Source organism: Equus przewalskii, chromosome 8 (genome assembly GCF_037783145.1).
Source record: "Equus przewalskii isolate Varuska chromosome 8, EquPr2, whole genome shotgun sequence".
Classification (NCBI taxonomy): Eukaryota; Metazoa; Chordata; class Mammalia; order Perissodactyla; family Equidae; genus Equus; species Equus przewalskii.
The window spans coordinates 37,456,552-37,472,464 of NC_091838.1; the positions used below are offsets into that span (position 1 = coordinate 37,456,552).

Genomic DNA, 15,913 nt, shown 5'->3' on the forward strand with positions numbered 1-15,913 from the left:
GAGAGTTGATAAAAAGACTTTACCATAAAATACCCAGCCAAAGTTCTCTATATTACAAGATTTGAAAAAAGACACTCATTTTTTCTTACCACTTACCTTTAAGGTAGAAAGAAGACAATCTTACCATTTCTACTTCACAGGTATGAAAACTAAGACTGTAAGAAGCTCAAAACAGAGGTATACTCAGCTCAGTAAGACCACCAAATAGGTCTTCCCATTCTAGTGAGATCTATCCGCAAGCTTGATGAAGTCTTCCATATTGGTTTCTGGTAGTAGAATAATATGTGGGTGACATCTTCACCACTGAGATCCATTTCATTTGGGTCACTTCAGCTCAGGGAAAATTACAGCATAATGGAAAACAAAAAAATTGTGTTCTGATATGCCTATGATCTTCCAAACTATTCAGTGAAAAAGAGGAAGGTGTAGAGACTGTATATGTTATAATTTTTGTAGGAAATTACCGAAAAATGATAAGCACAGAAATTTGAATAGGCATTCAAAACCTCTGGAAAGACTCATAAGAAATGAGTATCATGGATTTTTTCTGAGGAAGGGAACCAAATAACTAGAACAGTGGTGGAAGAGAGACTTTTTAATCTTTCACACTTTTGTACTTTTAGAATTTTGAACTGTGACTACATTAAGTATTCAATAAATAAAAACCACATTTAAAAATGAAAAAAATTACCATAAGGGATGAGATGACAAAGACTGAAAACAGAACAAACAATACTAATTGTTGCACACAAAAGAAGTGGAGTTTTGTGCATTTTATTTAACAAATTTAGCCCATAAAATATTTGTAACTTAAATCTTTTCTATACACTATATATGCATGTGTCCCAGAGGAAACCTGAATTAAATGCTTGATAGGAAATGTTTCTCCATGGCTTCTTTATACAATCCTCACTTATCTTCTCCTTTTTACATTAGGATTGTATCTGCAAAGAAAGCAATGAGGTTAGATGATATCTAGATAAACGATGGCATTTCTTTCAGTTTCAAAGCTAAAGGGTTTTCAAAACATAGTCACACTTTGGCAAATAGAATGAGAATGCTAATTTTATCCTTAGGATCAGATATTAAGCACTGATATTTTTACTTTCATTTATCCTTTTGATGTTGCTTGGTTGAATATTTGGTAAAAATAACATACCACCAACAGAGAAAATTCTGTAAAAGCATTAAAATAATTCATGAAAACAACAGTTTAGAAATAAATGTTTATATATTCAGTACAGCTTCAAACAGACCCGTCATCCCCCACTAAATTAAAGTATACCATTTTCACAGAACATAATGAACCTAAAATAGAATTCCTTTACAAAATTTTCTTCCATAGCAGTTAAACAAATGTAGCTGGGCAACCAGATATTCTCATTTGACTATGAAAAAGCAGCATAGTTTGTCAACATTTTCACCAATGATTCATATTGTCAATAATGAAATTAAAGAATCAAATTGGCTACAAAGCAGACTCTACTGTATTGTACTTCTTGGTTCTGCCTTTAAGTTTGGGAAAACGTTATTCTCCCCTAGCCAGTATCCACCTATAACACAGTATTTCATGAGAATTTGAAAGCTAATTATTATAAGGTTTGTTGGGCCTGCAGGAATGCTGAAAATACGTTAAATCACCCATTCTATATAATCACCCATTCCTATCTAACTCCTCTAAACCTCCCTCAAAAACTTTCTTCAAAACTTTAATCTGGCCTCTTGTTTTTATGCATATGCCAATTAAAACTAAACAAATGGTCTGCTATTTTACTTGTCTTAATTTAAAACCCATTCATTCATAATTCTACTCAGAGCTGAAAATCTCATAAATTTATCAACCAAACTCACCCAGCACAGGAAACTTCTTTTGCCTGAAAGCCACCATACAAATTTTAAGTATCCTGTGATACAGTACAACTGAATCAACCTCAAAGCCTGAAGTATATCCAGTAAAATCAATTAAGAAGTGCTCAAGTAGTAAAAAGAAAAACATACATTAAAAAACAAAACAAAACATTTTTTAAGTGAAGGACTGTCTATTTCTAGAGACAGAAGAAACAAATATTTAATTTCTATTTCCAATGATTAGAAATTGAATTTTATATAATCTCAAAGATTCATGAGAAAGGTGAAATTAAACTTTACCTGAAAAGATCATCAGCAAGAGACTCTTCTTTTGCATGCTGATTTTGCACCTGTCAAAATTAACATAATTTCAAATATTTGCTCAATGATGAATATATATATAGTTAATGAACTGCTATACTGGATGGTCACAATCATGCGTTCTTACCTCTACAACATCTCTCCTATTTAACAAATCCTCCATTTTTACCTCATGCCAAGGTTATTGTAAAAGTCTTCCAATTAAACAACTTTCTCCAGCCAATCTCTTCTCAAAGGCAACCAAAACATAATACTGCTAGCTTACTGAGTTTTTAAATATTTTTTCCAGCAGAACACTTTTACTAAATGAAATTTCAGTGTTTTGAGGTCATACCACTGATGCAGGGGCTGAGAGGGCAATATTTACTACACCTTCAACCAGAGCAGCCCTATAAGGTAAAGTGGCTCTCCTTCCCCAGAGTCCCAAGTCAGGGCTCAGAAGCCGCTCAATTACCTCACCCACAAAGTAATTTTAAACACAAACTCCCCAAACTCCTAGAGCACCTTCAAGAGTTTGGACCGGAAAAACCCTGTACTGGGTGTGTCTTCCTAAAGTCGAGCTACAATCTTATCACGTGCCATTCATAACCTTTCAATGACTTCTCCCATCTACCAGAAATACCCACAAACTCTTGAGTTTGACCCTTAAAATGGGAAAGGCTCTTCATAACCTTGCTCCACTCTACTTTCTCAATCACTTTTCACCCTCCTCTTCATGAACTCTGTATGCAGTTAAAACTAAATGACAAAAAAAAGAAAAAACAAAACAAAAAACCAGACTTGCCTCCTAATAAATGTCCTACTAAATGACCCTCTCAGCTTTTGTTCATGTTTCTCCCTCTGTCCAGAAGATTACCTCCTTTTTTTCCTCTTCCCACATCTGACCATCTTTCAAGGTGCATTCATTCAATAATTATTTAGTGCCCACTATGAATCAAAGAACATATTTTTCACCTCTTTAACAATGGCTTTTTGATACTCTTCATTTAAAAATAATGTCTGCTATGAAGAACTCCCACAAAACTTCAGCCACACAATTCCTAAATGCTTATCAATTTTTACCTTCTGTTATAAGTATTTATATCCTCACTAAAAGACCACAAGTTCTTTGAACACAGATACTGTTTATTTTTACTGTTAATAATTTACATTTGTGTATTTCCAGATACTATCTTAAAACTCTTTCTCAAAAAATCTCATTTAATCTTCATTTAACTTCATTACTACTATTACACTATCATCCCAATTTGGACCAATAAGGAAACAGAGACTTAGGTTAAGTAACTTGCAGAAGATCAAAAAGTCATCATATGAAAGAAGTGGAATTTGACAAGGTCTACCTAAGTAAGAGCACTAGCTCTTAACCAGGCTGTTACACTGCTTCTTAGTCTTTGGAAAGGGCATAGAAGAATGACATGCAGGGATTCAAACTTACAGACTAATTTTCTACTTATACAGTGAAATGTCAAAATGAAATTAAATCTTTTCTTTTCATATTTTCTAATAGGTATAAAAGAACACAAATGGGAAGATTCATGATTTTCATAAAGCAGTTGTCAAAAAAGCTGCTGTATCATTAATCTAATTATTCTTAAAGGCTTCCTGGCAGGGGATGCTAATTTGAAAGAAAAACCAGTGAGGAAAAACAAGCTTTATTGTATATATCTTAGTGAAAACATTAAGTAAAATAGTATTAAGAAATAGAAATCCTCACATTACTGGCATTTTTCAAGGATTTGGGAGAACTACACTTCACAGTCTTTCAAAATTCAAATCAGGTTGAATATAGTTAGAGAATTACTACGTTTAATGTACAGAATGAAAACATCCTAAATTCAAGGAAACTTCAGGAACTGATTCTGTAATACTAAGATTGGCCTGCAGCAGCAATAAACGGCTGAAAAAGAACAAAGGGCTGGGAATAAAGAAAAGCAGCTGGGGCAAGCCTAGGGAAATGAGGTGTCAAGACAGTAGGACATTTATATATAGAAGCTGAGCAATGCAAAGAAAGTTCACTCTATTATTTACTTTAAACAGCTGCCAAGATGAAAGCAAACAGCAAAGCTACTCTATGTATCAGAAGGGGGAAAAAGAAACTGGAACAGAACATGCAAAAGACAAAGAACTTGGTCTGCAAGAAATAATAACCCAAGAATAAAAAATAAATAAAATTAATAAGAACATGAAAGCAATAAAATAAGAAAAAAAGTCAGATGATAGAAAAACCACAATGAAATAAAAAGGGGAATGAATGCTAAGTAAACAAACTGAGACCTATAACACCATTCAGAATTAAATAAATTAGAAATAGCTAACACTGTTTCCACTACTATAAACGCTTTATAAATAGTATCTTATTTAATCCTCACAAAAAATCTGTGAAATAGAGATACTATTATTGTTCCCCTTCTGCACAGAAGGCAAGAGAGGTATAAAGAAGTCAAGTCGGGGATGGCCCTGTGGCCGTGTGGTTGGGTTTGCACGCTCTGCTTCGGCAACCCAGTATTTCACCCGTTTGAATCCTGGGCGCGGAAATGGCACCGCTCATGGGCCATGCTGAGGCAGCGTCCCGCGTACCACAACTAGAAGGACCCACAACTAAAATACATATACAGCTATGTACTGGGAGGCTTTGGGGAGAAAAAGGAAAAAAATAAAATCTTCAAAAAAAAAGAAAAAGAAGTTAAGTCATTTGCCCAAGGTCACATGGCTGATGAGGAATAGAACAGACACAACTGAAATTTAAATTTGTGCCATAGTGAAAGAGCTTAAGAAAACCACAATGAATGCAGAAGAAATGGATGCAGAGGGCAAAGGTGATCTAATAAAAGGATAGTTATGTCTTAAATGTAGAGAACCCAAACAAATATAAAATGTTTTGAAAGATGTAATAGAAAAGTTCCTTGAAATAAAAAGGAACTGCATCTGCAAATCAAAAATGCACACTGTATTCTAGGAAAAACGAAGGGAGAATGATCAACATGGAGATATATTCTAATTGTTATTGACTTTCAAGCATAAGAAGGAATAATGCAGGTATGGAAAGTCACCTAAAAAGGGGAAGAAAAAGAACTGTCATAAAGTTGGGGAGGGGATGTGGAGGAAATACAAATAATTTCCTCACTAGCCACAGCAGGGAGCCAACAAATATTGTCTAAAATCAAAATATACAGTTTGAAACAAATACTGATTCTAACCTGATAGTTTTTTTCATATATTTCCTCATTAGTCTTAGAAAGATCTCAGGAAATAAAGTATCTTGGAGAGAGGAAACATTTACACAAAGTCAGCAATGCTTCAGTTTTACTTCCTTCTATCAATCTCTCTTCTTCCCTTCCCACTCTGTCCCTGCTTCTCATTCCTCCTCAATAAAGAGATGTTTAGAGTATTATTCACTTAATGCTTAAATAGGCAATTTTTGGGCTTTGTGATTTTAAGTTATTCATTCTTGTGTGTACTACCATAATTCTTAATATTTTATAAATGTACATTCCAAAGAATTCTGCACCTATGCATCACTCATCAAGCCATGCTGTAGTGGCATCCCACATACAAAAAAATAGAGGAAGATTAGCATGGATGATAGCTCAGGGACAATCTTCCTCAAGAAAAAAGAGGAAGATTGGCAAGAGATGTTAGCTCAGGGCCAATCTTCCTCATCAAAAAATAAATAAAATAAATAACTTTTTTAAACAAATTGCTGAAGACTACATTAAACCCATAATAAAGCAAAATACAAACCATAAGAGGTTACCAAGTATCACAGCCAGCTTCGGCCCTGCCCTGTTGGTATCTGCAAACCATAAACACCTGGGCTCTGCTTTGATGTCTGTATGGGGGCTGAGTGATAGGAAAGAAACGCAAGATGGGGAATCTATTGACTCCAGCAGTAAAGTGTGAAAAAGAAATAAACTCTACAACACAAAAGGAGATAGCAAACAAACATGCCTGTCTTGACCCTGGCACACGGTGAAGGAAAGAAATAAAAAATCTCACTTAAGTTTATAATGACAAGCTGGACTTCACTCAGGCTTCTCACCCAAATATATATTAACTACCTGAGTGATCTAAAAAAATCACAAGCAGAGTAAAGTGGTCTCACATTGGTAGATCAAGACTGGCAGACACAGACTTATCTTTTCTGGAGGAAATAAACCTGAATTTAGGACACAAGGAATTCCTACAGATCAAGTTATACGGAAATGAGCAGTTCACATTTGAAGACCACAAAACATATACACTTGGAAACAAGGTACCATAAGAGAACCAGCAGAAACAGATCGACGAACGCTTTAGGTATTGGTAGCATTAGGCAAAGAATACAAAAGAGGAGCTTAAAAATATCAGCAGAGAACAAGATTTAGAAATGATTGAATCAGACTTCCAGAAAAAAAAAAAAATACAATAGGCTGAATGAAAACTCAATGGATGGATGGAACACCAACCCAACAGAGCTGAAGATAGAAGTACTAAACTAGAAGACAATCTGAAGAAATTACCAAAAACACAATCCAGAGAAACAAAGAGATGAAATACACAGAAGAAAAGGTAAGATACATAGAGAAGAAAGTGAGATTTAACTTACGTCATACTGGAGTTCAAAAAAGAGATACTGCCCTCAAGTAGCAAACAGCCCTACTTCAAACAGCCTGCTGAGATGACATGTCTGTAGCCCACCTTTGAGTTCCAATAGCACTGGATAATCAGGCAATACAAAGACTAAGAAGAAAACTTTCTAACCTTGGATGAGGCCTCTGATTCTCTCTCAATTCAATGGTCATGTGTTTCTGAATTCTTAACCGCCATGTAGTACTTCTTCTATAGCAAAAAGTTTCCCACTTTACTGAATTTTATTAAATTCTCCAGTTAAATAAAAAGTAAAGGGCTGAAAGAATTATGGATCAGGTGTATGGTCTTGTTACATAATATCCACCAGGACTCAAAACACCAAGGGACAAAGTAAAATAGAAGCACATTCTTGTAATTTTTCCTGTGAGTTCTCACTATAGCAGTGTATATGTAGCTGACACATGCAAATGATGAGTCCTTGGAAACCGCATAACAACATGGAGAGCTGTAAGCAGTTCCTATTTTTCCAAAACAGCAATGTTATAACTGAGGCTTGGGTTTCTGAGGCTTAAGGCAGTATATTAATTGTAGATATGATCAAAGAAATGGAAAACTATAAAATTGTAAAGCAATTTCAAATATCAAAATTATACTGCTAGTTCTAGGGTTTAAAACAATATGAATTGCTTATAGAAGTATTCTACTATAAAAAACATAGACATATTAGTACATGCTGACATAATATATATTTGATCAGAAACCAATGTTTACATTAAACATATAAATATGAGTGAAATGATTAAATGGTTGAGATTTTCCTTAAAATACTCCAGGAAGAGAAAAAGTTGGAAAAGGGAATAGATGAAGCAAGATGTGCAAAATGCTGATATTTGTTGAAGGTGTGTGCTTGGGGGTTTGTTTTACTATTCTCTTTATATATGTCTGAAAACTTTTCATAACAATAAGTTTAAGAATCTAAACTAAATATTATAAATAATTACTACTTAATAATTAATATTATTTAACAATTTCTCTTCCCTTCTTAAAACTTAAAAAGTCTCTGTGGGGAAAAATGAGACAGATCAGTAACAAGTGCCCAGAGAAGGAGCCAAGTTTCCCACAGTAAGCTGTTGTCAATTGCATAACTGACTTTAAAGCTCTTCCCCTGACCTTTGAGATGGTGCTCATGCATCATTAAACCAAAGTGTAAATATGTAACCACCGATTATGAAGTCAGACTCTAATCTTATACTACATACAAAAATTAACTCAAAAGAGATCAAAGATCTAAATGTAAGAGGTAAAATTATGAAATCCTTACAAGAAAACATAGGAGAAAAGCTTCCTGACATTAGATTTGGCAATGATTTCTTGGATATGACATCAAAAGCACAGGCAACAGAAAAAATAATTGGACTACATCAAAATTTAAAACTTCTGTGTATCAAAGTACATGATCAATAGAGTGAAAAGGCAACCCAGAGAATGGGAGAAAATATCTGCAAATCATATATCTGATAAGGAGTCAATATCCAGAATATATAAAGAAAGAAAAAAAGAGATACCAGAGGGGCTGGCCCCGTGGCTGAGTGGTTAAGTTCACATGCTTTGCTTTGGTGGCCCAGGTTTTCCCTGGTTCAGATCCTGGGTGCGGACAGGGCACACTCGTAAGGTCACGCTGAGGCAGCGTCCCACATGCCACAACTAGAAGGACCCACAACTAAATATACAACTAAGTACCAGGGGGTTTGGGAAGAAAAAATAAAACAAATAAAATCTTAAAAAAAAAAGAAAGAAAAAAAGAGATACTAGAGAAAACGGGGAAAAATATTCACGAAAATAATGAACGAGAAACTCTGAAATGAATGAGAACGGCTGAAACACAATTTTCAGATTTAGAAAGCCCAGTCCATTGACATAATATATAACTGATATATCTGTAATATCCTCCATATGACTGTATGACCATCCTTTTGTTATCCTTTAGTTTTGTTTTTTTAAAAGATTGGCACCTGAGCTAACATCTGTTGTCAGTCTTTTTTTTTTTTTCTTCTTTTCCCCAAAGCCCCATAGTACATAGTTGTATATTCTAGTTGTAGGTCCTTCTGGTTGTTCTATGTGGGATGCCACCTCAGCATGGCCCGAGTACTATGTCTGCACCCAGGATCCAAACCGTGAAACCCTGGGCTGCCGAAGCAGTGTGTGTGAACTTAAGCACTCAGGCACAGGGCCGGCCCCAGTTTTGTTTTGTTTTGTTTTTTTGGTGAGGAAGATTGGCCCTGAGCTAACTTCAGTGCCAGTCTTTCTCTATTTTCTATGTGGGATGCTGCCACAGCATGGCTTGATGAGTGGTGTGTAGGTCCATGCCTGGGATATGAAGCCATGAATCCCAAGCTGCCAAAGTGGAGTGTGTGAAGTGGCACTTCACACATAGTGGCATAATCACTATGCCACTGGGCTGGCCCTTCCTTCAGTTTTCTTTTAAATTTCTGTGGATTAAGTCTCTTTTTTCCCCTTTACATCAGGATGTAAACTTAATTAATTTGTTTAGGTCTCTTTTTTCTTAACTAACAAAATAAATTTAGAAGTCCCTTAAAGAAGTGTTACGGAAAGATATAAACTAATCTTAATGCTCTGTAACTCAACAATTTTCCTGAATGAATGACCTTAAGTTTAGTTTTAAGAAGAATGTGCTCTAAGGAAACCACAGGGACCAAAATGCAAACCAAAGAAGTTACCAGGCCTCACTTCCTACTAACCTCCATTTCCTGCCTTAACCATTCTTCTAATTCTGTACTCGTTCGAGCATGATGAGCTATTAGATCTGATCCTCCAATGATGTGTGGAAGTTTTCCTGCTCCAGGAAATGTGACCTGTTAAATAGTAAAAGCATTAAGGTTAAACGCACTAACAAATTAAGACAATCATTTTTTTAAAAGCTCATAAAAAAAGCAAAGATTGTAAATCACGTATAACCTAAGTGCCAATGATGTTTATATTCTATAAATGAAAATGAGAGACAGGTAATTGTGCTAGACGCATATATTTTTGCCTTTTACTACACCCAGATTTAGATACGTCTCTGGGATTTATCTATTAAGAAGATTTTAGGATTTTTAATTTGGAGTTTTAATTCAAAAATGGCCTTAGCTCATCATCTACCAATTAAAGCAACGCAAGGTGAACACGCACACACTACAATTTAAAGTATTATACTTTGTTCTAAAGATTTCAAAGTTTAAGCCCTTTCTAGTACCCATGAAAATTTAAGTCTTAAAAACTTTACAATTTATAGATCCCTAGCAAGAGATGTTAACAGTTTATACTTTTAATTGAAATTTTAATTGTTTACAAATAAAGGGGTGCTAATAAAAAGAAAATATGTGAAAATGCATATTAATCACATTGCTAATATTGTATTTACAGAGTAATAAATCCTTAATATTTATGTGACATATCTTTAAAATTTCAATATATGAAGTGGGAAGGGAATTTTAAATTAGTTTTCATCATCAAGTAGTATTTTAAAAGTACAAATAGAGTCATGTCATTGACTTGGGTATATAAAGAAAAAACTCAAGATAAATTCTTTCATTAGAGGCAATCCAGTTAAACATCTTTCCACACAAATTTTGGCTTGAATTTCTTTTAAAGTCTCAAAAAAAAATTCCTGAGGTAAGGATACTAATATTTTTAAGGGTTTTAAATTTTCCCAATCTACTCTCCAGAAGTTTGTACTACTTTATACCTCTTCACCATTCCTGGCCCTATAGTGAATATTACTGCCTTTGTCTTTGGTGACTTCATTAATTAAAAAAAAAGCTTTTTTTTTTAATTCAATGATCTTTTTTAAATTAAATGATTTTTTTAACCAAAAAAAGTATGTTTTTTGAATTTTGACTTAACAATGAGATTTTGTAACACAACAATGAACATGAAGAACCCAGGCAGTAAGCGTGCCCCTGTGCTATTCATGAGCCACAGCTGTGGGGTGGGAAAGAGTAAGTGGGTGCTATGTAAGTGGGAGATATTTCCATCTTTCCCTCTGAGTACAGGAGATTCTTACTGTTAAACAGAGTTTAGAACCCTTTAGACATTGTCATAGTAGGCAGAAAACTAATTTAACTGAGAAATGTTTAACAGTCGTTCACATTAGAGAGAAAAAACTGGAACACCTGACAGTGACAGCAGAATCACAGAGATCATGTTCTAGAGGAAAGCAGTCTTCCACAGAAATTACTTTTGAAAAAATTACTGAATTCTGATCAAATGAATAAGCAAGAGCTAGCAGTCAGTAGTAGGTATGGGGCAAGAAGCAAATATCCCAGAACAGACAACAAAAGAATACAGACTGGATCAAAAATATTCTTTTAACCATACTGATAAAATAAATATCTTATTAGTTCCTAAAGGAAGAGGAACTCAGGCCTGATGGTAATACTCAGTGTACGTTTATATTTTGTTTTATATATACATGTAATAATAAAATGTCTAGCTTTCATGATTGAATGTACTCATTTATTTTCAACAAATCTGTTATTTTTATGAAGTCCTGAGTTAAAGAACCCCTTCAGGGGCTGGTTGGGTGGCGCAGCGGTTAAGTGCACATGTTCCGCTTCGGTGGCCTGGGGTTTGCTGGTTCGGATCCTGGGTGCGGACATAGCACCACTTGGCATGCCATGCTGTGGTAGGTGTCCCACATATAAAGTAGAGGAGGATGGGCATGGATATTAGCTCAGGGCCAGTCTTCCTCAGCAAAAAGAGGAGGATTGGCAGGAGATGTTAGATCAGGGCTAATCTTCCTCAAAAAAAAAAACCGAAATAAAAGAACCCCTTTCTCATAGTCACAGATCAATACTAGAACTGGGAGAACCCTAACAATATAGCCAAAAGCCTGCTGCTTAAGGTGAGGAGAACCAGGTAAACAGCACCCTTTTGTTTTTTTCCCTTAAAGATTGGCACCTGAGCTAACAACTGTTGCCAATCTTTTTTTTTTTTTCCTGCTTTTTTCTCCCCAAATCCCCCCAGTATATAGTTGTATATTCTTCTTCAGTTGTGGGTCCTTCTAGTTGTGGCATGTGGGACGCTGCCTCACCGTGGCCTGATGAGCAGTGCCATGTCCACGCCCAGGATCCAAACGGGCGAAACCCTGGGGCACCGAAGCAGAGCGCACAAACAACCACTCAGCCACGGGGCTGGCTCCAAACAGCACCCTTTAAAGAATTCAGTCTTACTGAAGTTTTCTTCATTCTAGGTGTTCCATATATTAACTGCTAGTTCACGTCCTTCCTAGAGTCATTTTTTAAATTGTTTTAAGCACAAGAAATAGCATCAGTTTTCAACATGAACTGCTTTTATTACTATTATGCATTAACAGTATTTCTAAAAACATTTCAAACGCTGCTCTCTTGTGATACTTTAAAGGAATACATACCTTTTTGAATTTCTTGAAATTCTTTAGTTGACCATAATCATCATTTACTCTGGATGCATCTCTGGAGGTAGAGTTACTAACCACCAGTGATCTAAATTCAATCAGTAACACCTTCCTTGGAAGCATCTCACCATGATCCTGAAGCTCGTCATTGTTCTTAAACCAGGTTAAGATGGATAGGTAAGAAGAAATAAGAAGGAAAAGGAAAATTACTTGTCATTTAGGGGTCTATAGAAAGAAGCTCAAATACTTGAAAAAACAGCAGAAAAGGTTTATTTCTGGCACCTGAACTTTTCATCTGGAATTAAATCATATCTACTTCAAAACTAGAAAATTACTTACTCAAGTACTCTATAATTTTAGAAACGTTTACAATATATTTACCTATGACAGAAGGCTAATAACCACATAGTATTTTTAATTTGGTATCCTATTCTAACAAATACCATCTCAATAAACAATTTATCTTCTTGCATATAAAATCTCAGTGTTATCTGCTTTTCATTAAAACCATACAAGATTATTATACAATCCTTTCTACAAGTTTTCATCTACTATATTTAGGATTTCTTGGATTTTCAATAATTTATATTTTTTATTATTTTTGACACTTCTGGACACACTAGCTCATTAACTGAAAGCCACTTTTTAATTCCAGATGAACAGCTATTAAATCAGCCTGAAGATTCCTTCCTGTTGCTGGATAAGATTCAAGTCATTTATTATTAACCAACTAGTTAGTTAGATATCAACATTGTTACAGCTGCTCAAGGCTGACCATCTTAGTTTTTTAAACTGCTTTACTATATATTCATATAAAAGATGCTAATAGGACTAAGATGACAGTCAAGGAGAGAAGAAAAAAGGGAAAAGTCAAAAGAAAAGGTTTATTAACAAAATGTAATCAGGAACTCTAATAACAATAGCCTAATACTTTTGCATTGTGTTTTAGAGTATACAATATTTCACATTCATTACTCTATTTGACATAAACAACAACTCTGTTGAAAAACTATCAATCTGATTTTATAAACAAAAGACTTGAGGGGGCCGGCCCTGTGGCCGAGTGGTTAAGTTCGCACTCTCTGCTTCAGCGGCCCAGGGTTTCGCCAGTTCAAATCCTGGGCGTGGACATGGCACCACTCATGAAGCCATGCTGAGGCAGCGTGCCACATGACACAAACTAGAAGGACCCACAACTACAAATACATAACCATGTGCTGGGGGGTTTGGGGAGAAAAAGGAAAAATAAAATCTTTAACAAAAGACTTGAGGTTCATAAATGTGGAAATGCCTTGTTCAAGGTCACATATCTATGAAGTAGAGAGCAAGGAAATACACTCAGGCTTTTCTCCATACTCTTTTTGCCATACCACGGTTGTAATATGCTATCCATTTCCAGAGGACGCATTATTATGAAATAGACCAAAATTATAGAAAGGGAATTAATCCTAAGAATGTAAACTGACAGAAATTGATGAAGTGATGGTCCATAAGTCAAATCTTTATAATAGTTAAATAAAATAAATAAAAATTTCCTCACAAATAGTTCTTCTTTAGTTGACCAGAGTGATTCTTTCTTGAGTTCACATTTCTTCCCAGTTTCACTTTCTTGCTAAAGAAATAAAAAATAGAGTTCACAGGAGTTTAAAATGGTATCTTTCTGAAAACCATGAAATTCATGGTTTCTGAAATTCATGCTCTTGACCCAGGTAGTTGACTTTCAAGTCATCTTTCCCAGAGAAACTATGAGATAAGAATAGAAATATATGTAGGAAAAGACACTGTAGTATGAGTTACAAGAGCAAACAACTGGAAGCAATCTAAGTTCATATAGGTTATATACGTAAAGAATATTTAATTATTTGAGATAGGATCATAAGTGAATAAAAAATGGCTAAAAAATTGCATTAACACTTGATTCCAAGTTTGCAAGATAAGATTTAAAAAAGAAAATACCAAAATATTAACTATAGCTATCTCTAGCTGGTAGGAGTATCAACTGTCACTATGTTTTTATTTTCTGTATTTCTACAGGAGTATGTATTATTTTCACAGTCAAAAATAAAAAGAATCACTTTTAAAAGATTCTATCTAAATCTATATTTAGAATTGAATTTTAAATCCCCCTTAATTCAACAAGAAAGTTACTCTAATTGTCCAAGACATTCATCTGTAATAAACTGAAGACAGCCTTGTATACAATCATACTATCCTTCACATTCATATATGTAGACCATGTTCTAGACAAAATCCTATTACGAAGATGGCTTAAGTAAAAATTACAATCCCTTTGGATAGAACGGGGGGGGGGCATATCATTTTACATCAAATCTGCAGTGATTCAGTAATAAAAATTCAGAAAAATTTTAATAGGAAAGTTGGAAAGGGCAGAAAAAGAAACGTACTCTGTGCTTGCTTAGAGACTAAAGAGAATTAATGTTTTCATTTACCAGTATTAAGATTAAAAATTTATATTCCAAGCCTACCATGTGCCCTTTTACTGAGTACTTTCGTAGACATCACCAAGTGGAAGGCGCAATCAGAACATTTTACTCCCCACACCTTTTCCACATCCTGCTCTACTACCTCAAACTTGCTCATCCTCTTGAGCAAGTTTTTATTTCCTATCTCACAGAACCTACCCAGACACTCGGACTACAAGCTTGGGAAATATCCTATATTCTTTCCCCTCTCCTCATTTCTCATACTGAGTCAATCACCAAGGCCTGGAGATTCTACCACCTAAAGGCCTATCAAACGTTTCCTCTCTGACTGCATTTCATGTTAGCATGCCCAGTGCCTAGAATAACTAAATGAATAAATGAATTAGATTCTGAGAAAGCTAACAGAAAAAAGCAGGGTAGACCTGTGTTTCAAATTGCTATTCACTGTGCCAAAGTCTAATATGACATTTATTTTGTACTGTATTTTTATTTAGAATGTCATGAATTCTGAAACAGTAAAATAAGGACAAAGAAAACTATGCTACAGAATCAAGAGTAAAATAAAATAATTATATTCCCTGAGATCATTATATAGCAAGTATACCTTGGCTATTAAATGACAAGTGTTTTCAGGTTCACAAAGACTGTTTAATGTTTCCCGTATCACTGGTGTATGATGCTCACTTCTCATCTCTCCCAGTCTGGGATCTAATGAAATATAGCTTGGGTGACACGAGCCCTGGGAGAATGTGCGGTCAAAGTAGGTATTTAAGAAGATTAATTAGCAGCCATAGAGGACGGACCAAAGAATTCTGTGACTTAAACCATAACAATTTCCAGACTGTGAGCAATGGGCCAATATGGGATAGAATTTAAGGAAAAGAAAAAAAAGGGCTATAAAAAAAGATTAAAGTACTTAATAGGACAAGAAGACTAGGGAAAGAATTAAGAACATATCAGAAAAAATTAAAAATAAATACAGGAGGAAAGGGTACCACAAGGGAAATGCATATCCAAAGGTGTGGCCAAAATAACAGAGCCTAACTTTCTAAAGACTAAATGCTTATAATATTATGTAACCTGAATACAGATTCTGAAAGAGTCTGGAGCTAAAGTGACAATGTAAATTCATAATGCAAGTAGAATAAACCTATCTTTATAAAGAGATGTAAAGTTATTAAACTTAGGAAATCATCCCTTGGATTTCACCAAATGCCATATTAAACTAACTTACCTAACTCTTCACTATAGTGGAAATTGATGCAGAAGTGACTTCTAGGATATATAAACCACT

General features: G+C 34.9%; 1 protein-coding gene across 5 annotated transcripts in view; it reads right to left on the reverse strand.

The window, feature by feature from the left end:
• Positions 1 to 758: 758 nt before the first annotated feature.
• Positions 759 to 15,913, reverse strand: part of NBN (nibrin) — a 45,442-nt gene continuing 30,287 nt past the window's right edge. For 3 of the 5 annotated variants that reach the window (XM_070631696.1, XM_008539685.2, XM_070631694.1), the window contains 5 exons: positions 13,716 to 13,787; positions 12,173 to 12,328; positions 9,498 to 9,611; positions 2,149 to 2,198; positions 759 to 944 (listed from right to left, as the gene is read on the reverse strand). In XM_070631696.1, coding sequence (XP_070487797.1) covers positions 914 to 944; positions 2,149 to 2,198; positions 9,498 to 9,611; positions 12,173 to 12,328; positions 13,716 to 13,787 — 423 coding nt within the window. In that variant the 3' untranslated portion in view covers positions 759 to 913. The remainder of the gene's footprint in view (positions 945 to 2,148; positions 2,199 to 9,497; positions 9,612 to 12,172; positions 12,329 to 13,715; positions 13,788 to 15,913) is intronic. The other 2 variants (XM_008539686.2, XM_070631695.1) reach the window with 1 other exon arrangement.